The sequence below is a fragment of the Acomys russatus genome, chromosome 1 (assembly GCF_903995435.1).
Source record: "Acomys russatus chromosome 1, mAcoRus1.1, whole genome shotgun sequence".
Classification (NCBI taxonomy): Eukaryota; Metazoa; Chordata; class Mammalia; order Rodentia; family Muridae; genus Acomys; species Acomys russatus.
Window position 1 is genome coordinate 93496812 of NC_067137.1, and position 26969 is coordinate 93523780.

At 43.8% G+C, this 26969-nt stretch overlaps 1 protein-coding gene across 1 annotated transcript in view; it reads left to right on the forward strand.

Moving 5' to 3' along the window:
- Positions 1 to 9598: 9598 nt before the first annotated feature.
- Positions 9599 to 26969, forward strand: part of Psen1 (presenilin 1) — a 45613-nt gene continuing 28242 nt past the window's right edge. The window contains exons 1-2 of the mRNA XM_051148899.1: positions 9599 to 9695; positions 9789 to 9928. Of these exons, the coding sequence (XP_051004856.1) occupies positions 9842 to 9928 (87 nt within the window). The 5' untranslated portion in view covers positions 9599 to 9695; positions 9789 to 9841. The remainder of the gene's footprint in view (positions 9696 to 9788; positions 9929 to 26969) is intronic.

The following is a 26969-nucleotide window of genomic DNA, read 5'->3' on the forward strand; positions in this document are numbered from 1 at the left end:
GACAGAGTTTCTCTGTTGTAGCCTTGGCTGTCTTGTACTCGCTTTCTAGACGAGGCTGGCCTCAAGCTCACAGAGATCCGCCTGCCTCTGCCTCCCTGATTTCTGGCCAGGCTTCCCACAGTTAAAGGTAGCAAGAATCAGTTAAACTTAGTTTTAATGATTTGTTAATCCAGTATAGCCAACAGTTGTATTTTAACAAGTAATCAGTGTCAAATTAACTTGTCTTTGCAGCCAGAGAGTGTAGGCATTTAAGTAAAGAGAAGTAATGTCCGATTCTGTAGTATCCCCAGAATCTGCCACAGGGTTTCATTGTGCAAAAGAAACCCACATCCTATTTGCTGCTGGAACAATTTGTGTTTGGTTTTCACAATGCCTTGTCCAGTTTCTTGTGTAAGTTCAGTAAAAGCAGAAGAATTTAGGCACGTTAATTAAACGTAAATATTCATTTTTAAATTAAAAATTAGTTGTATTCTATCCATTTCCACAGAAGGTTGAGACAGTGACTCACAATTAAATTAACTTCATTACAGAATTATTAAAATTAAAATAACTTTGGGAGAAAGAGTCGTTATAGTTGCCAGGTATGGTGGCATGCATTTGGAGTACTAGCTACTTGGAAGGCTGAGCAAGGAAATCAAGGCCAGCCTTAATGACAGAGAAAGGGTGAGTGAATGAGTGAATGACGTGAGATTAGAAGATCTTAGTCCTATCTGACCTGAATCTATTATAGTCTATAGTCTATTTATAGGCTGTGCAGGTAGATAGAACATATAAAGATCACGTAGAGTATTATTGCATGGGTGTGGGATGTGGTGTACTTTATATTGCAAAGCTATAGTCTTTGTCTATATATGTGCCTGCATGCATGCAATGCAGAGGCCAGAGGTTGCGGGGGTTCCATGGCGAATGTTGAGAAGTGTAAAGTTAGCTCTCTCTCCTTCCACCTTTACGTTGGTATTGAGGATTGAACAAAGGTGAGACAGGGTCTCTCTGTAGCTCTACCTTTCCTGGAACTCACTCTGTAGACCAGACTGGCTTCAAGCTCACAGAGATCTGCCACCATACCAGCTTTAATTTTTTGTTTTCTGTTTTTGTTATCTTTTTTGAGACAGGGTTTCTCAGTGTTAAGCCTTGTGGATTCGATTTGTAGACCAGGCTGGCCTCAAACTCCTCAAGTACTGGGATTACAGCGCGCCCAGTTCCAGCTTTAATTTTAAAAAATTTAACTGTGTGTGTGTGTGTGTGTGTGTGTGTATGTGTGTATGTGTGTATGAACCTGTGTGCCATGATACACAGATGCCATGGTACAAGGATAATTTTGTGGAATCACTCTTGTTTATGTCTTTTTGTGGGTTCTGGGGATTGAATTCAGGTTTTCAGATGTATGCTGCAAATCCTCATCAGCATATACCTTGTTTTGTAAGACAGGGTCTCTTTATTGAACCTGAAGCTATCTCAGTTGCTTGGGCCGGCCATCAACCTTCTGGCATCCTCTTGTCCCCGCCCCCGAGTATTGTGATTGTAGGTACAGTAGTTATGCCTGGCTGTGATGTGGTGCTGGGAATTTGAGCTTCATTCTTTTTACTTTCACAGCAAGGGCTTTTATTCCCTGAGCCATCTCCCTAGACCCTACTGTCTTGATAAATGTGGAAACTGTTGGTCTGTTTCACTGTACACCTAGATGTGTTTGGCTTTTGAGATTCTAAGGCTCTTGAAAGTACTTACTATATTTGCATCAATTGCCTTTTACAAAATCCAAAAGAAAATGTGTATTCTAAATACATTTAATTCAGAAGGTTTGAAGTAAATTCTGAGCCGACTTTAGCGCATCGTCATTGCATCTTTTGAGCCAGCCAGCATCAGCAGTGTTTTAAAATAAGCTGCAGCACTAAGTCTCCATAGCAGCTTAGAGCACTTAAGTCTCACCCAGGCCTGTGGTGCGGGGTGGAAGTGTGTGGGACCCCTGAGACCATCTGGATTTGAGCATCTTATGATGAGGCTTAGGTTGAGGGAACAGGGACTACCGATCCGTGCTAGTATTTTCTCAAGGCAATGCCAGATGTATAAGAAGGCAAGGCCAACTGTGTCTGCCAGTGTCACTCAGCTAAGATTGCATTGACAAAGGCTCATTAGAGGACTCACCTAAAGACTTAAGAGTAGATAATGGACGTCATTAGATAATAAGGCCAAAGAGAGACTCGGGATTGGTTCTAGGACCACTAGATCCCCAAATCTGAGGATGTTCCAGCCCTTTTATAAGAGGATGTGGTATTTGGGGCTGAGGATGTAGTTAGTCGTGTTCAGAGAGAGAGACCTTGCTTGATCCCCATCACTAAAGAAAAAATTCCCAACAAAAATGTATTTATTACTTATAAATCCTCCTGTATACTTTAAATCATCTCTTCAATATGATACATACTAATGTAAGTGCTGTTTAAATAGTTGTTACGCTGTGTTGATTAAGAAAGAGCAAAGAAAACCACATGCCAAGTATTTTCAGTCTATAGTTGACTGGATCCAAGGACCCTGAACTAGAAGATATGAATGCTAGCCATTCTTCCTTTGGGGACACTGGAGGAGGGAAAGGATATTTACTGAATAATAATTTTATCTACCACAGATGGTTCACAGAGGTGGAGTGGGACGGAAAGAGGGGGGGGGGAACCACCCTCAATAAGATGCATCACTACCATTGCTCTTTTTAGTCCTATCACTTTAAAAAAAACCTCTCTTGTAGGGCTGGGGAAATGATTTGCTCTTTACACCTTAAAAATCAACGGTCTTGTCTTGGATATTCATCCTTCCTTCCTTTCTTTTCCTTTCTTTCTTTCTTTCTTTCTTTCTTTCTTTCTTTCTTTCTTTCTTTCTTTTTGAAGACAGAGTTTCTCTGTAGCTTTGGCTGTCCTGGACTGCTTTGTAGACCAGGCTGGCCTTGAACTCACAGAGATCTACTTGCCTTTGCTCCCGAGTGCACCGAGGCGCCCAACCCCCCCTTGGATATTTCTAAGTCAAGTAATTTTTATTTCAGTTATAGAACACCGTTTAGAGCTTGTTACATTTATTGTTGAATGTGAGCCTGCATTAGAACTAGCTTTGATGGTAAACACTGTACTCCTGGCCCTCAGGAGCTGGAAGAAGGAGGAGCATCTTGAGCATGTTCAAGCATCTTGAGCAAGACCCGCTCTCAAAAAACATACAGATGCCAGGGCAGAAGTTTAATCCCAGCACTTGGGAGGCAGAAACAGGAGGATCTCTGAGTTTGAGGCCAGCCTGGTCTACATAGCAAATTACTGGCCACCCAGGGCTACATAGTGAAACTCGGTCTCAAATAAACAAAAAAAATAAATAAATAATCAAGGAGCAAGCTGAGGATGTGACTCAGTGATGAACACTTGCCTGGCATATTTGCTTCCCACCAACCAAAATAAATAAATCAAAATTCACACTGTAATAAGAATTGGGCTCCCGGTCAAGGAACAACTACAAAATGACATAAGATAGATACGAGTGAGAAAAAGAGTGTGTGTGTGTGTGTGTGTGTGTGTGTGTGTGTGTGTGTGTGTGTGTCCGTGTCCTGAAAAACAAACTAAACCTGTTTGTGCAGCCTGCTGCTCAGTTGTGAGACCTTGACCCCAACTTTTATGATAAAGCATTAGTTTCTTTTTAACAGGCAACCTTGAAATCATGGGACTTTCGGCAATCTCAAAAAGGGAGTAGATATGAGGTAAATTGAAAAAAAAAAAAAAAAGCTGGATCTTGATAACTGTTGATAACCCTTAGGGTCAGAGCATCTCTTTATGAGGTAGGAAGGGCCTCCTTACTATGAAGATGCCGCCCACCTCATACTATTCATCATAAAAATCTTTAAAATCTGTAGCTCAAAACAGAACCCACTGTTCTGCTCCTTGTGCCTTTTGTTGGAGCCCACTCAGGTCTCTCTTTGAAATATACACATTGCTAAATAAACGTGTGTGTGTGTGTGTGTGTGTGTACTGATTTCATCTACATCCCTCCTTTAAGACAAGAAATGAGACCCTCACTTTAGGCCATGGCAACACCACCCACTTTTGTAGGAAAATAAACCAGGAGCTTTGACCCTTGAGAGCTTTTTTTTTTTTTTTTTTTTTTTTTTTTTTAAGATTTATTTATTATGTATACAGTGCTCTGCCTGCATGTACATTTGCACACCGGAAGAGGGCGTTAGATCATATTATAGATGGTTGTGAGCCACCATGTGGTTGCTGGGAATTGAACTCAGGACCTCTGGAAGAGCAGTCCATACTCTTAACCTCTGAGCCATCTCTCCAGCCCCCGAGGATTTTTTATTTCTTAACCCCACACCTTGAAAACTTTTTAGTACTATGGTGCATTTATGTATAGCAAAAAATAATTTTAGTAGTTTTTTGAGACAGAGTTTCTCTGTGTAGCCTTGGCTGTCCTGGACTAACTTTGTAGACATCAAACTCACAGAGATCCACCTGCCTCCGCCTCCCAGAGTGCTGGGATTACAGGCCCAGCACCAGCCACCACACCTGGCTCAATTTTAGTAGTTTTTAAAGGGAAAGATGCTGGATAAGCAGCGTCCAGACACTGAGCCACAAGCCTTTTGTGGCAGTAAAGTCGTGATTATGTCTCGTGGAGATGTTTTTGTAATGTACCAGTTTTGTTTGCATTTGTCTAAGAGTTAGAAAATGAGCTCCATCGCAGAGCTCACTGATACAGCTACTGTGGCTGACCACCTGGGTGCCAGCTTGCTTTGGGGGATCCCCAGTCTCTGCCTCAGTGTTCAGGTATTAGAGACCCTCCATCAGACCCGCCCAGCTTAGCCAGCACTTTACCCACTGGGCCATCTTCCCAGCCCCTCCCTAGACTTTTCTGTGGAGCATGTCTAAGCTTTGAGATTACTCATAGTTCTGGAGTTTTCTTTTGTTTGTTTGTTTTGTTGTTGTTTGGTTTTTTGAGACAGGGTTTCTCTGTGTAGCCCTGGCTGTCCTGGACTCGCATTGTAGACTAGGCTGGCCTCCAGGGATCCGCCTGTGTCTGCCTCCTGAGTGCTGGGATTAAAGGTGTGCACCGCCACCACCTGGCTCTGGGGTTTTTTCTTTCCCTTTGTATATCTGCCTTTGTTTTCCCTCAGTCCTGCAGATGGACCCTGGGGTCTGCATGTACTGGGCAAGCACTCTGCCACAGAGCTACATCCCAGTTCTTAGTGTCTTTGTCTGATAGAAACTGTAGTTGCTCGTCAAAACAATGATTTCTTTTTTCCTTTGTTTGCCTAAGTTAGTTATGCTCAGAACAAGCCTGAAAGCAGAGGGCAAAAATATTTATCAGATCAGAATTGATAGGAAAGTTCTAGTAAAGAAAATGTGGGCAGAAACAAGTGGTGCCTCTAAAAGGGATAGGGTCCTTTTACAGCAGTCAAGAGACTAATTACCTGGCCTTAATCTTCTGAGCCATTTGTATGAGGTCCAGTTTGACTAAGTAAGAGGTAGCCTGCGCACTGTCTTGAGTAGTAAATTTATGCATTGGCCATGTCCAGTAGGGCATTCTGGTCATTAGAAATTAGCCTCAAGTGTATATTTAAGGCCAGCAGCTCCAGCTGCATAGTTAGGGTCTGATTGATAGTGAGCGATTTTGCCCCTTTGATTTTGGCCTCTTTGTCACCACACAAGTGTCTGAAAGAAAGGAGATGGATGGCAGCAAAGTGCTGCATTGTGTCAGTCTTCAGCAGGTGTCCAGAAAGGAGGGCACATCCCTACTCCTCCTCCCTCTGCAATCCAGGTCCCTTCCCAGCCGCTGGCTTTTGGTGTTGATAGCTCTCAGCTGAGAATGTTATCAAATCTGCCATGCTGCCTGAGCAGTGGGGTCACTGACCTTTCCCATCGCTCTTTTCGGCCGTTTCTGGGTCCAGATCACCTCTGGGCCTGCTTCTTTCTTTGTACCAGCAGCATGTATTTGCTCCATGACCTGGCCATGGCCTGCTTCTGAGAACGTTCTTCATAGACGCTTTTATACCTGTACTCTTCAGAGCTTCATTGGAGGCCTGTGATTTCTCTGGGCGACCAGAAGAGCTCTGGGCCGAGCAGCCTGACCACCTGGGCTCTGGATTGCTGGTGTCCCTCATTGCCCCTTACCCTGCACAGGCAAATTTGCTTGTCTTCAGTTTCTTGTCTGTGACATTCAAACGCAGAATCTTCATGAGAATGTATTGTTTATTTATTTATTTATTGGAAGGGCAAGCAAGGAAGATTTTTGGAAAGGTAGAGAAAGAACGTCCTGAAATGGGGGATGGGGAGCTCAAAAGGGGGCTGTCCATTCATGAGAATTTTTGTTTATTTTCAGAAAGGTCTGTAGTTTTGTGTAAGTGTTTGGCCTGTGTGCACATCTGTGTGTCTGGTGCCTGTGGGGGTCAGAAGAAGACATCAGATGCCCTGAAACAGGAGTTATGAGTGATTATGAGCCACCATGTGGTTTCCGAGAACCAAACCTGGGTCCTCTGCAAGAGCAGCGAATGCCTTTTAACACCAGTCCAACTCTGCGTCTCCCAAGGGATCTGTCTTAGTCAGGGCTTCTATTGCGGCAACAAAACACCGTGACCAAAAAGCAAGTTTGGGAGGAAAGGGTTACATTTCTAGATCACAGCTCATCATTGGAGGAAGTCATGACAGGAACTCAAGCAAGGCAGGACTTGGAGGCAGGAGCTGATGCAGGGGCCATGGAGGGTGCTGCTTACTGGCTTGCTGCACATAGCTTGCTCAGCCTGCTTTTTTATAGAACTCAGGACCACCAGCCCAGGGGCCCACCACCAACTCTGGGCTGGGCCCTCTCCCAGCAATCGCTAATTAAGAAAATGCCTTACAGCCGGATCTCATGGAGGCATTTCCTCAACTGAGGCGCCTCCTCTCTGATGACTCTAGCTTGTGTCAAGTTGACACACACAAAAAAACCAGCCAGTACAGGAACTTTTTTTTTTTACCTTGAGACAGGATCTCATTATGAGGCTAGATTGGCATCAAACTCACAGAGATTTACCTCCTTGGTGCCAGGATTAAAGGCATGTGCTGCTACACCTGGCTGTTGATTTTTATTGTAAAGTGGGCGGGTAAAGTGAGCATAACAACCAGATGTTCTCACTTTCTGTTTACCTTTTGCATGGAAGGAGGAGAAAGATGAACCTGAAAGAAATCCTACAGTGGTTGGGGATTTGTCATGAAAAGGCTGGGGTGCAGGTTGGTTAGCAGAGGACTTGTCTAAGGTGAGTGAGGACTTGGAAACCTCTCTCTTCAAAAAGCAGTTTGTCATGATCTTCCTGATCTAAACATAGGAAGAATTAACTTGAGCCTAATATTTTTACTAAAGGAGAAAGCTGCTTTATGTGTGTGGTTTTTTCCCCCCTAGGAGAAAAAGGTGGAACACATACATTTTGTTTGTTTGTTTTTGGTTTTTTGACACAGGATCTTTTTTTTGTTTGGTTTTTCGAGACAGGGTTTCGCTGTGTAGCCTTGGCTGCCTTAGACTCACTTTGTAGACCATGCTGGCCTCGAACTCACAGCGATCTGCCTGCCTTTGCCTCCCAAGTGCAGGGATTAAAGGCATGTGCCACCACGCCCGGCTGACACAGGATCTTTCTTACCTGCATGCTCCTTGCTGTCTAGTTATGTAGAGCAGACAGGCTGGCCTTGAGCTCACAGGGATCATTTGCCTCTGCTTCTCTAGTGCTGGGACTAATGTTGTGCACCACTGAGTGGGAAAAAAGAAAAAGAAAAGAAAGGAAATAAAACAGAAAGGACATGACTGCTCCTAGGTATGGTGAAGGAGAAAGGTTACGGTAGATAAAAGGGAGAGAGAGATAGCCAGAGGCAGGGACATCTGGGAGTCAGAGTGGACATGACCATGAGCCCTGTGAGGAGCGGGGTGGGGCTGAACACAACCCAGTGAGTGCCTAGGTGAGTGCTTGGCTCTTGGGCTGTAGTCTCACTCCCCATGATGATTTTAGATACTGTTACTTTTTGATCCTGTGTCTTGGTTAGATTATTGCTTAGTTATAGAAATAGTTCTTTTTTATATTCCTAAAGATTGTCTATGAAAGGAACTGTTGGTCTAAAGGATTAGCTGATAGAGTGAATGCTGCTCCCTGAAGGGCTTCCTGCCTGGGAATACAGTGTTATGTGTTGCAGCCAAGAGTTCTGTTCTGCTTGAGAGGGGTTGTTGTTGTTTTGAGACAGGGTCTCACTATGTAGCCCAGGCTGAGCTACAACTCTCTGAGATCCACCTGCCTCTGCCTCCTATGTCTGTTCCAAACTCTGGGTCTGCTTAGACTGGCAGGTCTTTCCACACCCCCACCGTACACTCACCCCCAGGGATTGAACCCATGGCCTCACACATGCTAAGCATGCAGTGTGCCACAGAACTCAACTCCCAACCCTGTCTTTCTTCTGCTTTTATAAATGGTAAACCCTGGTGAGGGTGGGGCTGTGTGCAGGGTGAAATGAGACTGCCAACGTGAAAGGGCTAGACAAGTAATGTTGTGGTAGTGGTGGAGGTGGAGGTGGTGGAGGAGGTGGTGGTGGTGGTGGAGGTGGTGGTGGTGGTGGTGGAGGGGGTGGAGGTGGTGGTAGTGGAGGTGGTGGTGGAGGGGGTGGAGGTGGTGGTTAAGGTGGTGGTGGTTGTGGAGGGGGTGGTGGTGGTGGAGGGGGTAGAGGTGGTGGTGGAGGGGGTAGAGGTGGTGGTGGAGGTGGTGGTGGTGGACGTGGTGGTGGTGGAGGTGGAGGTGGTGGTGGTGGAGGGGGTGGTGGTGGTGGTGGTGGTGGAGGGGGTGGAGGTGGTGGTGGAGGGGGTGGTGGTGGTGGTGGAGGGGGTGGTGGAGGTGGTGGTGGTGGTGGTGATGGTGGTGGTGGTGGAGGTGGTGGTGGTGGTGGAGGTGATGGTGGAGGTGGTGGTGATGGTGGTGGTGGTGGAGGGGGTGGGTGGTGGTGGAGGGGGTGGTGGTGGTGGAGGGGGTGGTGGTGGTGGTGGTGGAGGGGGTGGAGGTGGTGGTGGTGGTGGAGGGGGTGGAGGTGGTGGTGGAGGGGGTGGTGGTGGTGGTGGTGGTGGAGGGGGTGGAGGTGGTGGTGGTGGTGGAGGGGGTGGTGGTGGTGGAGGGGGTGGAGGTGGTGGTTAAGGTGGTGGTGGTGGTGGTGGTGGAGGTGGTGGAGGTGGAGGTGGTAGAGGTGGTGGTGGAGGGGGTGGTGGAGGTGGAGGTGGAGATGGTGGTGGTGCACACCTTTAATCCCAGCACTTGGGAGCCAGGGGCAGGCAGATCTCTATGAGATCTATGGAAGCCAGCCTGGTCTACAGACTGAGTTTAGAACAACTAGGATTACATAGGGAAACTCTGTCTCGAAAAACCAAAAGAGGAGAGGAAAAAGAAAAAGAATGAAAAGAAAAAAAAAATTGAGAACATCTCTTAAAATCATGTGACTCCCTGGTCTGAAGTGTCTCAGTGCCATACCCTTGACACAGTACACTTGCCAGCCAGAGGTCATACACAGCAAATTAACACCTGCCTTTTGGATTGCAAATGTTTGTTGGTATGAGTGGATTTGACTAAGAGTGGCTTGGTAACATCCTATTTCATATTTAATCCAGGTGACATCAGGAGACAGCAGCCCTCGGAGGTCCTTAGTAGCTTGGCCTGGAGAACACATGAGAGAAAGGTTTGTTTCTTCAGAATGTAATTCATGAGAGAGCTTAACAATAAATGAATAATCTTATAGCATGAAGTTCTGTTTTTCTCTTCCCCTTTTCAGAACCCCAAGAGGCTTTGTTTCCTTTGAAAAAGTCTTTCTGTTCAGTTGCTCCAATGACAGAGATACCTGCTCCCTTGTCCTACTTCCAGAATGCGCAGATGTCTGAGGACAGCCACCCCAGCAGCACCAGCCGCAGCCAGGTACCGTGTCTGAAGCTTCCTGCTGTCCTCCTCACACATCTGCAAGGTGCCGAGGCGGGGCCCAGTGTATTCTGTTTTGCCGAAGGTCTTGTTGAACATTAAGCTGAGGGGAAAGCCTTGGAGCCAGGAGACCCAAAGCTGCTTTTGTGGTCCTTTGTTCTGCGGGGACTTACCTCATATCACCCCGGCTCCTGCTGTGTAAGGACCTCATGGGCCCATTCCTTGCCCTGATTCTACTCTTTTATAGGAAGAAGTGAGTGCATTTTATTACTGTTTCTAGTGTCGGCCAGTTTCTGACAGTGTTCAGTAAGTGTTTAGCGATAGTGATTATACAAGGCAAGGCAGAGGGTCAGAGTTCTGAGTTCAGGAGAGGGATATGATACACAGCAAAGTACACAGACTCCACAGACTCCACACATTAAACTGTCCATTGGAGCCGTGTTAGTTAAGCGTTGCTGACTGAAGGCAGATTGCAGAGCAGGTCTGTGAAATGTCTAGAGCATTGGCAGAATTTCTTGAGATACATCCAGGACGAAGGAAAACCTTGACAAGGCCAGTCTAAGGTCTGCAAGGCTGCCTTGGGCGCTAGTGTGCACTCGCCACTAAAAGTTATTACAGGCAAGTCACAAATGAGGATTGGGAGCCTGGGGAGACGGCTGAGGCATTTAGAGGAATTCCTGCTCTTTCAGGGGACCCAAGGTTCCCTGCCTCTGTGTGTGTGTGTGTGTGTGTGTGTGTGTGTGTGTGTAGTGCAAAATGAGGCTCAAGATTTTCTTCGTTCTCTGATGATTTAGGGTTCCTCACTTTCCCTTTAGTAAATTAGAAGATTTACTAAATAGTCTCAGTTCTCACCTAAGGTAAGTGTTTTGGGAAGACCAGGAGTTTGGGGAGCCTGAAACTAGATGTAGGATTCAGAGTTTTAATACTATTATAATCCTGAACTAATAGTATCAAGATTGAACCAGTTCCTCCCAGCAAAAGTATAGTGAAATGAAGTTATTTCGGAAAAGCCTAACCAAGTCTTACTCAGTTAACAGTCTTATGTAAGGTCAAGCACCATTGTATGTTGTTAGTTGACATGATTAGAGATAACACAGAGGTCACAGGCCTTTACTATAACCTCTTTAGCAGATGCAGTGATAGGCCACAGGAGCCCAGAAAATAGGCTTCACCTCATGCGTGGCTATGTATAGTCTTATTTATAATGAAGGGATTGATGTTTGATGACAGTCACAGAGCTGAAAATAGCTGATATTTTTTAAAGCTCAGATATTTTTTAAAATTTCATGGTATAATTTAAGTATGTAGAGCAGTGGTTCTCACCCTTCCTAACACTGTGACCTCATGTTACGGTGACCCCAATCATAAGGTTACTTTTTGTTGCTACTTCGTAACTATAATTTGCTACTGTTATGAATCATAATGTAACTATCTGATATGTGACCTCTGTGAAAGGGTTGCTTGACTCCCAAAGGGGTCACGACCCACAGGTTGGGAACCACTGATCTAGAGAGTAGCAAACAAATACCCAGTATTAGTAATGTTAAAGGCAGGGTTATTTGACATATTGCCCTTGTTTGTTTGTTTGTTTTTTAGTTTTTCAAGACAGGGTCTCTCTGTGTAGCCTTAGCTGTCCTGGACTCACTTTGTAGACCAGGCTGACCTCGAACTCACAGCAATCTGTCTGCTTCTGCTTCCTGAGTGCTGGAATTAAAGGCATGCACCACCACCGCCTGGCTCTTGTCCTTGTTTGTAAAGGCTATTTTTCTTAAGTGTTTTATTCTGTGTTTCTTAAAAACAACAGCAACAACTCATTTTTCTGTGATATCGCAGTTCAAAACCAGAGCTCTCCCAAGCCCCTTTCTATTTATTGACTCTAAACCCAATGAAGTCATAACCAGATAAAACTCTGTGTTTGATTAGGAAGGAGAAACTAGTTTTTTTTTTTTTTTTTTTAAAGATTTATTTATTTATTAAATACACAATGTTCTGCCTGCACGCCAGAAAAGGGCATTAAATGACATTATAGATGGTTGTGAGCTACCATGTGGTTGCTGGGATTTGAACTCGGGACCTCTGGAAGAGCAGTCAGTGCTCTTAACCTCTGAGCCATCTCTCTAGCCCTGGAGAAACTAGTTTTATGACAACAAACAACCCGGAAACAAATTGAAGTACCTCCTTCCCTATTCCCACCTGCTTTTCTTAGGAATTACTCTTCTAAATTTGGTTTTTAACATTTATTTTATTTCACTTTTTTTTTTTTTTTTTTTGAGACAGGGTTTCTCTGTGTAGCCCTGGTTGTCCTGGACTCACTTTGTAGACCAGGCTGCCCTCGAAATCACAGGGATCCACCTGCCTCTGCCTCCTGAGTGCTGGGATTACACAGGAGTGTACCACCATGCCCAGCAGTTAACATGTTTACTACAAATATGCAGCTTTATATAGACTTTTAGAGCTGTATGTATATGCAGCATTTGCTCCTATGGCTCTTCTTTTGTGAATACGTAAAACTTTGTGTTTACAGATGTTTGGTAGTTCCCAGTTTGTCACCACATTGAGCAGATGTGTTGGCAGTAGTGAAGCTTGAGAGGTCTCAGAGATAGAGACCAGATGAGATCTCTGCCCAGTGTTCCTCAGAGATGAAACAAAAAAAAAAAAGGAAGGTCATTTTACTCTAGTGCAAAAATACACACTCAGGAAGTATGCAAGCTTCTCAGGAGAGCCATATGGGAATTCTGGATAGTTTATTTCATAGGTAAGCAAGCCTTAATGGAAGGAGATTATTCCTAAATTAAATATGTGGTTTGTCCAGATAGGAATCCAAGTAGGTTGGGGTTCCCTCCTCTTTAGAGTTTCTCACCCTTTTTTGTGTTTATGGTTTTTGGATATGTCATGGCAATAGATGCATGATAGAAACATGCAGTTTTGCAAAGCTAACTCAATGGAAATCCATTTAAAAAACAAAGTCTGGGGGCTGGAGAGATGGCTCAGGTTAAGAGCACTGACTGTATGTACCTCCAGAGGTCCTGAGTTCAATTCTCAGCAACCACATGATGGCTCACACCTATTTATAATGTGATCTGATGCCCTCTTCTGGCCTACAGGTGTACATGCAGGCAGAGCACTGTATACATAATAATAAAGAAATAAATCTTAAAAAAAAAAAACCCAAAAATTTAAGTGTGTATTAGCATTTATTGTGCATGCTTAATATAAGAGAAAATCAAGAGTGTATTTCTCTAGAGTTCCTTCTTCTTGCCCCAACCTGTTGGTACAGGCTCTAATAAATTGATAATGATAATCTTAAAAAAAAAAAAAAAACCCAAAATCTGGGTTGGTCATGCATTCCCAACCAGTTTGGGCAATGAGTGATAGATAAAACATAGGATTGTAGTTGCGTTAGTCTCCAAGCAACCATGCACTTTGCCCTTTTGTCTGTTCTTTTCCTATGCCTCTGTAGCCTACCTCAAATCTGCCATTTTCAGTAAAATAGCTAGCAATGGATTGCATGACTGTCTGTCACAAGAGTCCAGTGGAGATTGTATAGTTTTCCCCACTACACATGCACACGCACACACACACGCACACCCACGCGCGCGCGCAAATGACCAAAGCCCTTTCCCCCATGTGCTGATCTTTAGAGATGGTATTCAGCTGAAGATTGCTTGCTTCCCATCAGCTCACCTAACGCTGCCTCAACACTGACATGGCTCTCATGTTTGTTGATTGGCTACTATGTGTGTGTGGACTGTAGACTCGAAGAACACGGCCTAACTAAATAATGATTTGCCTATTTCTGGAAAAAGGGCAAAGTTTAAGAAGCTATAAATAACTAAAGTCTTTGCATCCTAAATTATCATAAAGATGGGGTGTTAAGGGAGCTCTAGTAAGTGCTGGCTCTTTGGCTTAGTTCGGAGAAACAGTAGGTAATCATCTTGTTCTCTGAGGTGCTGTCCTGTGATGGAGTCAAGGCTGATGTCAGACTTGCTATCCTCCTGCCGCAGCTTCCTAAGCGCAGGGTTAGGTCTGCACCACCACACCTGATTTGTCTCTTTTACTTTTCTAAAGCAACTTTTGAAGCCTAAAGCTAGCCACTTCATGTTGTTACTTAGTTCTTATAGAATATAAATTACAGCACTACTCTTCAAACCTTAGTGTCCCTTGGGATCCTTTAATCTGTCAAATTCTCTGACCTACAATCTTTAAGGTTTCTAAGTTTTGTTAGTATGGACTGGGACCAGAACTTACATTTTTGACCAATGACTGTATCCTGCAGTGCTTCCCTGGGGACTATAATTTGGCTCCAGCTTGAAGTAAAAGAAAAGTGGTATTAGAGAAAGAAGGATTAGAGTTAAAGTTGGCATTTAATTCCTGTGTTTTGGCTCACATTTTCTAGTCCTTAAGAAAAGTCTTCATGGTGCACGCCTTTAATCCCAGCACTGGGAGAGGCAGAGGCAGAGGCAGGCAGATCACTGTGAGTTCAAGGCCAACCTGGTCTACAAAGCTAGTCCAGGACAGCAGTGGCTACACAGAGACACCCTGTCTCAACACCACCCCTCCCCCAGAAGAAAAAGAAAGAAAAGTTTTCAACTGATTATTTACAATCAGTCCTTTGATAGCTAAAAAGAAGCCTTAAAACAGAAATAATTGAAAGACCAAAATGGTTCTCTGTGAAAAAGCATCGCTGAGAGCTCCCTGGGGATGCAGTGTGGCAGTGGTGGGATGCAGTGCGGCAGGGGCGGGATGCAGTGCGGCAGGGGCGGAGTGCTCGTTGAGCATGCGGGAGCTCCCAGCTCATTCTTCAGCACCACACCCAAAGGGAGATAAAAAGCAGTTGCTGAAGGGCGTTGCCTTTGGCTGCAGAGTCAGAGGAGAATATCTGGTATTTAGAAAAGAAAATCACCTGGAATCTTTCTAGATTTTAAAATATTAAACGTAGAGAGTTTTAATAACTTGTTAGCAAGTTGTAGAATGGTTTCATTTTTCTGAATGACACTGGATCACTTTTAAAATTTTATTTTTAATTAATTTATTTAGAGACAGGGCCTTATATATAGCCCTAGCTGCCCTAGAACTTGTCATGTAGACCAGGCTGGCCAAGAGCTTAGAACTAGTTACTTAGACCAGTCTTGCCCAGAGCCTAGAACTTATTACTTAGTCCCAGCTGGCCTAGAACTCATAGAGATCTACTTGCCTCTGCCTCCTGAGTGCTGGTATTAAAGATGTGCCAATGTACAGTCTGCAGATCACCCTTTTTAGTGTGAGAAACCTGGAAAATTAAACAAACTGGGGACGTAGTTCAGTGGTAGAGTGTCTACTTAAGCATGGCCAAGGACCACTATTTGTTCCTCAGCACCAAAAGACAGAGTTTAAAAAGTCAAACTCAGTAGGACGGTGGTGGCGCATGCCTTTAATCCCAGCATGGAGGCAGAGGCAGGTGGATCTCTGAACTCCAGGCCAACCTGCTCTACAGAGCGAGCTTCAGGACAGCTGGGGCGAAACAAAGAAACCTGTCTCAAACAAACAAACAAACAAACGAAATTAAATTCAAGGACTCATTGATGAAAATGTCTTGTCTGCATATTCATGTATGAAATGCCAAAGAATAAACAAGAAGGAAGGGAATTCTATAAGCTGTAATTTAAAGTATGGAGAGAGAAGTTTGTGAAAGGGTGATCTTAGTATGAACTGAGTCAGACCCACAAGCCAAGTCATCTTTTGACATTGGTACTATTTATCATAATAAATTTGTTTTCCCTATTAGGTCAAAGTGAAGTAAGAAAAAACAAACAAACTGAAAATCTCTGTGATCTCAGTGAAGTTGGAAACTTTTGTCACAGGTCTTAATAATTTGTGAAGAAACTCTAGGCTAAAGACTAGCACACAGCCCCATAAATGGTCACTACAGTCTCTAAGCACTTAATATCAATTGTTCAGGGAAATGGCAGCCACCTTTGACACAGTGGAGTAATGACTTCAATCCAGGGCTCAGGGAGGCTGGGCAGGTGCCAGATGGAGTTCTTCCTGGTGTTGGAAACATCTTCTAACCCGCCATCCTGACACGCTGAGGACTATTTGTGGACATTAATTATAAATATGTGTGTACTTGTATATGTTGAAAAACAGAATTTGGCGTAAGTTTGTTTTCTTTGTAGGATCATAAATTTATATTTAGTTACATAAAAGTACAAAATATATCATAAAGCTTTCATGAACAAAGTAAAAAGACAAATTAAAACAACAGCTTATAATTCATTATGATACAGTTTTCTTTTAAAAATGTATTTACATTTTTATTTTTATAAGATTTATTTAAGCAGGAATGGGAGTGATGCATGCTTTTTATCTTGAAGGGAGACAGAGGCAGGTGGACCTCTGTGAGTTTGAGGTTAGCTTACGTGTTTGTATATCAGAAAAGAACATCCCATCACCTGGATTTGCAGTAACAACCATGACCCTCTTCAGTGGCCCTGGCAACTGAGCCCTGGTCCTCGGGAAGAGCAGTGAGTACTCTAACCTCTGAGCTAGTTCTCCAGCCACAAGGACAAACTCCCTGGAAGTCACAGGGAACACGAATACAGAAACGTGTGCAAAGACCATGGACGTTCTATATTGAGGAGGAAATCTGAATAAAAAATACATGAGAGCCGTGCGGACCCAACCCCTGATAATGATGAAACCTAAATTGCTAGTGTAAATAAATAAAGATTAATACTCAGTATTGCTGCTGAGGGATGAGAAATGAGAATTCCTGTGCTGTCAGTTCTTGAGTTAAATTAGTGTTTATTGAAGGTAGTTATCCATTGAGTTTAAAAATGTGCATGACTTTTAGTGATAATTTAGCAATGAAATCTTAAAATCACATACTTTGTTGTTGTTGTTTTGACTGTGCTGGGGATCAAACCCAGGACATTGCACATGGTAGGCAAGTGCTTCCTTTTTAGAGACACAATCTTACTATGTAGCCCTCGCTGATCTGGGACTCATTATGTAGACCAAACTGGCTGTGGACTCAACAGAGAGCCCTCTGCTTCTGTCTCGAGTGCTGGGATTAAAAGAACCCTGCTACACCCAGCTGTGCACATACTTTGGTGTTTTTTTTTATTTTTGTTTTAAGACTTATTAATTAATTAATTATACAGTATTCTGCCTACGTGTACACCTGTGCACCAGAAGAAGACACCAGATCTCATTATAGATGGTTGTGAGTCACCATGTGGTTGCTGGGAATTGAACTCAGGACATTTGGAGGAATAGACAGTGCTCTTAACCTCTGAGATAGCTCTCTAGCCCCATACTTTGTTTTTTAAAGACAAATAAATCTTTAAAAAATGTAAAGATAAAGATTGATTTATCTTTATTTCCACATGTTTGACTGTTTTGCCTGCATGTATATGTATACATGCTATGTGTCCACAGGGGCCAAAAGAGGGCTTCGGAGCCCCTAGAGTTGGAGTTACAGACAATTGTAAGATGACATGTGATTGCTAAGAATCAAGTCCAGGCCCTCTGGAAGAGCAGACAGCGCTCTTAACCTTTGAGCCATCTCTCCAGCCCCTGTACACATACTTGTTAATCTAGCATTTAATTTCTGGATATGTATGTTATAAAGACATTACTGGCCATGCATGGTTGCTCATCCCTATAATCCTAGCACTCAAGGAGCCAAGAGGATGGTGAGTTCCAGACCAACCTGGACTACATAGTGAAACTGCCTCAAACAAAGTGAAGAAAATTACCATGCAGTGCTAAGAAATATAAAATTTTTTATTGAGGGCTAGGGAGATAGTTGAGTGGAAGATTGTTTGTCTAGCCAAATACAAAGCCTTATCTCTTAGCACCAAACGGACACAAAGTAATTCTAACTGAAGCATTATTTGTACCACTGAGAATTTGGAGAAACCCTGTCTAACCCCCCCCCCCGGCCCCCTCCCTCAAAAAAGAGTGCTTACTGCTCTTTCAGAGGACCAGAGTTCAGTTCCCAGTGCTCACAACCACCTGTAACTCCAGCTCCAGGGGATACAATGCTGTCTTTCCTCTGCAGGCACCACACACATGGGAACATATGTAAATAATAAAATGTTACCAAAAAACAAAACAAAACAAACTGGAAAGCAGGAGCACTGGAGTTTTTGTTTTTTTTGTTTCGTTGGTTTTTCAAGACAGGGTTTCTGTGTAGCTTTGGCTGTCCTGGAACTCTGTAGACCACACTGGCCTTGAACTCACAGAGCTCCATCTGCCTCTGCCTCTGGGATGTAAGGTGTGCACCACCACAGTCAGACTCTATGCGATGACTTTTAGCATGTATAAATACTCTTAAAATTCTACCCCAGTTAAGATAAAAGAACAGCCTCATCACCCCCAGATGTCCCACGTTCCTTTTGTGCTCTCCATCATACCCTTTCCCACCCCCAGCAGCCACCCATCAGATGTTTGTCACTGCACTCTGGTTTCACTCTCCTAGACGCTTATATAAATAGAACCATGCTGGGCTGGAGAAATGGCCCAGCCATTAAAGGCAAGGCTCAATCAGAAATAAATAGGAGCATGCAGACTTCTTTGTCTGGTTTCTTTTATTTAGCACAATTATTTTGAAATTGATGGATGTTAAGTCAGTAGTCTCTTCCTTTTTATTCCTGAGTTTATCCCATTATATGCTTATGCCATAGTTCTTTGGTCATCTCCTTGTTTCAGTATTTAGGAGTTTCCCAGTTTGGTATATTACAAATAAGATGCTGTTATAACACTCTAAATGGGTGTGCATTCACTTATCTTGGGTAAATGCCTAAGAGCAGAACATAGCCCAGTATTCAGGTTGTACTTAGCTTCTTGAGATACTAGCAGTTTTCCAAGTCGGTTGTATAATGACATTCTTAGCATCAGTGTGTGAGTCCCAGTGTTTGGGTTTCCCATCCTTTTGAGTACTCAAGGGTCAGTCTGAAGCCGCTCAGTCTTTTCAGAACGTATGTGGTGGTATTTCCATGTGGTTCTAATTTGCATATCACTAAGTTGTGAGGGCTCTTCATATTCTGGATGTTTAAGTTATAATATATGCACCTTGCAAATATTTTTTCCAGTCTAGGGCTTCTCTTTATTAATAGTGTTTTTTGAATAGCAGTTTTGAATACTGATGAAGTCCTTTATGTCATTTTTCTTTTCTTTTGAGGTTGTGGGTTTTTTGTGTGCTATTATCTAAAAAATTTTATCCTGTCCCAAGTTTTTAAAAGTTTTGTCCACATCTTTTTCTTTATAGTGTTATTGAGTATTGTGACCCACACTTGTTAGTCCCAACTACTTATTTGGGAAGCTGAGGCCAGAGCATCACTTGAGACAAGCCTAGACGACCCATGCTCAGAGACCATCTTCCCTTAGATCTGTGGTTCATTTTCAATTGGTTTTGTGTATGTGGCACTGTATGGGTCATAGTTTTTTTCTCTCATATGAATGTCCTGTTGATTAGCAGTATGTTTGAAGAAGACTTGTTTGCAGTGAAGTTTCTTTGCCCCCGGCCCACACCAGTTCCCCGATTCTTGGCTCTGTCTGTCCCACAGGTCAGTTAGTTTTTGTACCAGTTCCACATCCCCACTATTACTGTACTGTATATTAAGTCTTGATATCACTGCTTAACAAACTGCTTGTTATTTTGGTTTTGGTTCTTTTAAAATTAGCTGGGCCTCAAGGCATACAACTTTAGTCCCTAAAGCCGGAGACAGGAAGCAGATCTCTGAGTTCAAAGGCAGCTGGTCTACTTACTTTGTATATTCAATCAATTTACAAACTTTTCTTTTAAAAGGCTATCAAGGGGCTGGAGAGATAATTGAGGTTAACAGCAGACCTCTGCTCTTTCAGAGGTCCTGAGTTCAATTCCCAGCAACCACATGGTGGCTCATAACCATCTAAGATGAGATCTGGTGTCCTCTTCTGGCCTGCAGGTGTACACTATATACATAATAAATAAATAAATCTAAAAAAGGGGGGGCTTTTGAAGTCCAACTTCGACATCAACTGGGGAAAGCTGAGGTGAGATATGAATCCTGTGGCTGATGACTCTGTAGACTGTCTCCGAGGGCAACCTTCAGACCAGAACTGATGGTGGCAAGCGGGGGCTAGGGCTAATGGCAAGCATCTAAAAAAGAAAGGGAAAGAAGGAGAGAAAAGAATTGCGCACACGGTTTGTACTTTCAAGCAGTACAAAAACCACGATGTATTTACATTCTATTTCTCTATAAATAAATGATTACAATGGATATACGTAAGAAACGCATGTTCCCCAATACCGTCACATGATCAAATGTTTTATGTATTATAGGTGAAAAACAAACAAGAATAACAAGTTTTTTGTTGTTTTGTTTTGTTTTGTTTTTCAAGACAGGGTTTCTCTGTGTAGCCTTGGCTGTCCTAGACTTACTTTGTAGACCAGGCTGGCCTCGAACTCATGGCGATCCACCTGCCTCTGCCTCCCGAGTGCTGGGATTAAAGGCGTGCGCCACCACGCCCGGCTTTAACAGGTTATTTCTAAGAACCCACATCCATTTGTACCTAAGCAACTTGTTATATATTAACTGAGTATAAGCAAGCAAGGTAATTTCTCAGCCATCTTAACTTCATTTGTCCCGTAAGATTTTCTGTATCAAGGCCAATAACAAAAATCTTTACCTCATTTTGCTAAACAATCTATTTTTCCCTAAGACTTTCCATGTCAGAGCCACTAGGAAAAGCATATTTACCTAACCTTGATGAACACTCTAGGGTGGTGGCCATTGTTAGCAGTCTACACCTGTGGTGGTGGGTGAATCATTAATGTGCTCCAGCAGCAATGCCTGAAAGAGATCAAGCATTGTCCTTGCATATGCCAATCATACCGCCCAGGGAGGGGCTGGAAGCCCCTTTATAGTGCTCACACAATTCACATATTAAGGGGATTATAAGGACCGCAAAGGTAATAAGCAGAGCTATGCTCCATAACAGCATGAAGTCCTCAGGACACGTATTCTTGGGGTTATGCCTTGCCGAGACACACCCATCGTGGGTTTGTTAACTGGTGGGCCTCGTTCTATGAGTCCTAGAGCTGTTTTGCTGTTCCTCTTGCATGGACCCCAACAAAAGGCCAAATGGCAGCCAGGCGTGGTGGTACATGTCTCTAATTCCAGCACTCAGGAGGCAGAGGCAGGAGGATCTCTGTGAGTTTAAGTCCAGCCTGGTCTACAGAGTGAGTCCAGGACAGCCAGGGCTTGTTATGGCTGACGGTATGAAATTGCATTGAATCCATTCCTATGTTGTGTAGAGGATTTGTGGGATTGATATTTTCATAAAGCCAGGCTTCCAATCTGTGAACAGTGTATTTCTATATTTATTTAAATCCTCTAAAATTTTCAATTGTGGTAAATTGCAGTTCCCCGTCCAGGGGTAGCCTAGGTTCTGTGTCTGGCAGGCTGGTCCAGGCACCATTTGCTTCCAGATGGGAACAGAGGGACCTAGAGATCAAAGATCCAGTTTCTCTCTCATGAGTGGCTTAGAGTGCTCAAGGTGAGGCCCACACACTAGGCAAGGCTCCCTAGATGAGGCTCCCTGTCTCACAGGGGGGAGCTGGAAAATGAGTTTTCCACTGGATGTTACAGTTAGCTCTTTTAGAATGAGACTGCTGGTACCAAATGGCAGTGGAAACTCGGGAGTTCCAAAAGCCCATGATAGTGCCAAAAGTATTACAGCCCCTTGCTAAGCTGTCCTGCTAAGCACAGAAGAGAGAGTGGGTGGACACCTGAAACCAGCCAGAAAGCAGGTCTGGTGAGATACTGGCCTGGCAGGCATGGAGTGGGCTTCAGCGGCTGCCAAGGCAGCTCTGCCATCGCTGCCTGACCTGAAGTCAAGCCCCCAGCTTCCAGTAGTCATTCTTCCCCAGGATAAACTGAGTCGTAGGCGGTCCTGGTGGAGGAGTTGGGTGAGAGTGGAAGCCAGTGAGCCTTTATTTGTGACTCAGGGGTTTATAAACCGTAGGCAGTGAGGAGGGGTTTGGTGGTGAACATGTCTAATTTGCTGGGGCTGGAGTTGCCAAGGATAGTTAATCTACATCTTACAAAACAGTCCCATCATAAGGAGGGAAAGCAGTACTTAATTATCCTATGGGTAGGGATACAAGTACAGTTAAAAGTTCATTGGTTGAAAGCCAAAACACTAAGACATCTTACAGCATAGGGTGGGTTTGTCCAGGTATTTGCTGAACAGGCTTTATCAGGAAAGGGCCTATAATCTTCCCTGAGGGCTATGTGATACTCCCTAGGGATCTAGGGTTCCCCAGATTAGGAAAAAGGGGACCCCACTAAGAAGGAGAGTCTGTAGCCATATACCGAGCTCAGAGGCTATCTGGAAATGCCAGCCTTACAGCGCAGGGTCCCACAATAAATAACACAAAGTTTAACGTTTGCAATCTTAACCATTTTTTTTTAACTCATAGTTTAATATTAAGCACGTTCACATTGTGCTCTAGAACCTTTTTATCTTGTAAAACTAAAGTATCTATTAAACTGTCTTCCCTGTCTGCACAATGACAGTTGTATTTTCTGTTTTTCAGTGTGACTACCCTAACCTTCTTGTGCTGTGTGTACTTCACTTAGCACAGTGTTCTGGAGAGTCATCCGTAGTATATTGCGTGACAGGATTTTTTTGTTGTTGTTGTTTATATTTTCCTTCCTGCTCTGTAAAAGTAACTTTTATTCTCTTTCTTCAATTGTTATCTGGGAGGCTGCCTCTTTCTGTTGGCCTAGGCCTAGCCTGGAAGCTTCTAGCCTCTGTGCAATCTAATTTAGGCTTAGAATGCTTTAGCCTCTGTGACTTACTGCTTAATAAGCTCATCCTCACTTTGTTCTTTCTGAGCTCTGGGCTGGCGGTTCAGCTCAGCTGTTCTGGCTCAAATTCTTCTCCCAGATGACTTACTTAATTTGGCTTCTCTCTGTCAGCCCGGAGTTGCTCTGCTTCGCCTCAAACAAACTCAGCAATCTGCTCTAATCATCTGGCTTCTCATTTTCTGCCTCATTCCATCTTTACCTGAGTTTCTCTCTGCAACCCATCTCTATTACTGCCCTGGTGAAAACTGTCTCCTCTCTCTGTAAACTGCATATCCTCTTCTGTCAAATCTTCTCTGATTCATCACCTTTTCTGCCACTCAGTTAGACATCACTCTCAAACATGGATGCTTCCTTCTACAAACTAACTTTACCTTTGTTTGGGATTAAAGACAGCTAACAACATGCTTGGACCTAAGCTTTTCTTTACCCAGTACTTGGCCCTAAAACCAGGCTAGCCTTGAACTCAGATCTGTTTGCTTCTGCCTTCTGGATTAAAAATATGTTTGTATTCCAGCTGGATCACACAGACCTAGAAGATCTTTGGATGTGATCTCTTGCCAGCTGGGCCACATAGACTTAGAAGGTCTTTTGGGTATAATCTCTTGTCAGAACAGCCATGTTCTGAATTAGCATTCTTCAACACTGCAGCTTTCCTCTGTCTCCTCTTCAACATAGCCAGAACTACATGTGTGGACCCCCATGTCTGGCTAAAGGCCAAGTAATACTCTGTTGCCTGTTTATAATTGGTATCCATTTGTCAATGGCATTTGGGCTGTGAGACTTCTGCCTCCTGGCTATAATGTGTCTGTGAATATGACTACACATATATCTCTTTGAGATCCTGTTTTCAACTTAGTAATTTGGTATATATACCCAAAGTAGGATCGCTAGGTCATATGCTAGTTTTAATTAATTTGAGCAGGGCCTTGCTATGCTTCAAATGTATTGTACTCCTGCCTCAGTGTCCTGAGTGCTGAGAATACACGGCTGTGCCACCATGGCTAACCCCACCCACCTCAGAAATGCACGTGTTTCTTTCCTTAGTGATTGTGCCATTTTATGATCCAGATAACAAAGTACAAGGGTCATAGTTTCTTCACAATCCACTGCATATTAGTTCCTGTTTGTTTTTCTGGAGCTGCATTCTTAACTAGGCAAGCACTCTAGACTGAGCTACACCTGGCCTCTGTTTTGTGGGGGGTTTTGATGGTTGTTTTCTTAACAGTTTGAAATAAGCTTTGATATGTTCCACAAATAGAATTTGCCTATAGTGTCTTATGTTTATAGATGACCTGTGCACTCTGCTGCTTGTTCCTTTGATGCACTTTCTTATGGTTAGTGTAGTCCTGTTTCTTTTGCTTCTGTTCTTTAATTTCTCTTCGCAGCATTTTGTAATTTTGAGTGTACAGGGCATTTGGGGCAGGAGTCCCTAGACTACCCTCCGTTCCGCCGTTTGCTGGAAGGTCTCAGGCCTCAGGAAAACTATTGTGTTCACTGTTACAGTTGTTATTGGTACTAGAAGAAGGCACATCAGGCAGGCAGGAGGATACCTGCATGAGATTCCAGTGGCTGTATGCAGACAGTTCTTAGTTCTCCTGGCTGCAGCACGTGACAACACACTTGGAGTGTTTACAACCAGGGAAACAAACTCAGGCCTCAATGTCCAGGGTTGTCCAAGGTCCATACAAACATTGTTGGCCTTAGTTTTCTACCCCCGTAAGAGGCCAAGCTAGGTTGCTGGTGTGTCCCCAGGCTCTATAGACAGGCCTAATAGGATGCTGCCAAGGCTTACCGTATTTCCTAGGATCTGGGTAGGCCAGATCTTCTTGGTAGCTGCACAGTTTAGAAAACCCTGATGTGCTAGGTGTGGTGTTGCACGCTTTTAATCCCAGGACTTGGGGGGGCAGAGGCAGGTGGATCTTTGTGAGTTCAAGGCTAGCCTGGTCTAAAAAGCAAGTCCAGGACAGCCAAAGCTATACAGAGAAACCCTGACTCGAAAAACCAAAAGAAAAAAGAGGGGGTTGGAGAGATGGCTCAGAGGTTAAGAGCACCACTGGCTGCTCTTTCAGAGGCCCTGAGTTCAATTCCCAGCAACCACATGGTGGCTCACAACCATCTAGAGTGAGATGTGATGCCCTCTTCTGGTGTGCAGGTATACATGAAGGCAAAACACTGTGTATATAATAAATAAATAAATAAATCTTTTTTTAAAAAAAGAAAAGAAAAGAGGAAAGAAAGAAGCCCTCATGCACTGAGTTTGTAGCTTTGCAGAATGGTCCCAGACAGCAGTAATCTTATTTATTTGTATCCCTTGCATCAGAGCAGTTCAGGAGTCCAGGACCTTAGCTGTCTAGTTTCACTGCTTTATTCCTGGCTCCCAGAGCCCAGTCTGCACATGGCTGATAGTCACTCATTCCTCCACTGTACCAAATGTAGTAATTAGTATTTAGAAATGAAAATAGATTTATGTAACAGAGAAATGGCGAAAGCCATGAATATAGTTTTCGGTTTTGTTTTTTGTTTTTCTAGACAGCCTAGCTTGGCCTCTTACGGGGGGGTAGAGAACTGGCTGTCCTGAACTCACTTTGTAGACCAGGCTGGCCTCGAACTCACAGCGATCTGCCTGCCTCTGCCACTCGAGTGCTGGGATTACAGGCGTGCGCCACCATGCCCGGCCTTAAAGATATTTTTATACATATGTGTATGAGCCTGTTCGAGTAAATGTTCACCACATTGGTGCAGGAGGTCAGAAGAGGTTGTTGAATCTCCTGGCACTGGAGTTCACAGGCAGTTGTGAGCTACCATGGAAATTCTGGGAACTAAACCTGGGTCCTCTGCAAGAGAAGTAAGTGTTCAGTAAAAATTAAAGTTCCACTGAGCTCTTGTATCGCACTTCAGAGTGGTAAGAAGTCCAAGCCTTTGCTCCCAAGACTTGGGAAGGGCATAGTAAAGTCAGCAGTTTCCTACTTTGTCAAACTCCAAGCTGTTGCAGTCTCTCAGAAATGAGGGCAGGTTGGCTAATGTATAGAAATTTCAAGAATACTTTGACCCAGCAGTTACTCTTCAGAGAACTGGCTCTCTGAGTGTGTCAGTGTAAACGTGAAATGACGTAAGGGGCCTTCCTTGCAGTATTGCTTACAAGGCAAAACAGTGGAAGCAAATTAAATTCCCATTGTTAGAGGATCCACCAGGTAAATGATGATAAAGTGCTGTGTAACTGGCTAGAAAACTAAGAAATAAAACCACGCAGAGCCAGGTACAGGGTTAGGGCAGGAGCCCTATAATTGCAGCTCCTTCAGGACTGGCTTGGAGGACAAAGTAGCAAGACTCTGAGTCAAAGTTAAAAATAAGTTTTTTCTGGGGCTGGAGAGATGGCTCAGAGGTTAAGAGCACTGGCTGTTCTTCCAAAGGTCCTGAGTTCAATTCCCAACAACCACATGGTGGCTCACAACCATCTATAATGAGATGTGGTGCCTTCTTCTGCAGTGCAGGCACACATGCAGGCAGAATACTATATACATAAAAAATAGATTTTTTTTAAAAAGTTTTTTTCTGATGTGTAAGAACCTCTGAGTGTAGAGTTGAGCGAAGAAGCAAAACACAGGCCTGTGTGCAGAGGGCCTCCAGGTCCTAGCTGTGGGTTTGAAGAGCGGTAGCACTCAGAAGCCGAATCTCAGGAGATGGCAGATGTGAGCAGGGAGACCTTAAACTTAGAGAAGAAAACAAGAAACTGATTGTACACTTTTTTACTTTCTTACTTTTAAACGATTTAACCTTTAAGTTGTACCTTCTAAAAGTTGAAAATTCAAAGAGAAAGGGTGAGTGTGTGTGTGAGAAGAAACAGTTCCCTGTTAAGTAAACCGTGCTCTCCCAGACCATTTTCAGCTCGGGACAGGGCGGGGCTGGGTCATGCTCTTCCTAAACCAGAATATCCAGTGCAGGAGTGAGTGTTTCATCTCTCTTACGCCAGCTGTGGCCTAATTAAACTGTTCATACAGACTGATGCCAGGGCTGTGGCGCCAAGAAAGTCGCACCTGTTTTGGCTCATGGTGAACATGAACCCATCATTTAGTTAGAATTGTATTGCTGAAGACAGACGTCACAGTTTTAGCTGGTGCCTGATCACTTCCTTCTCTGGAAAAAACAGGAGCCTGGTTTGTCCGTTTCTACTGTCTAATGTGTCAGTGGGCATGTGCACA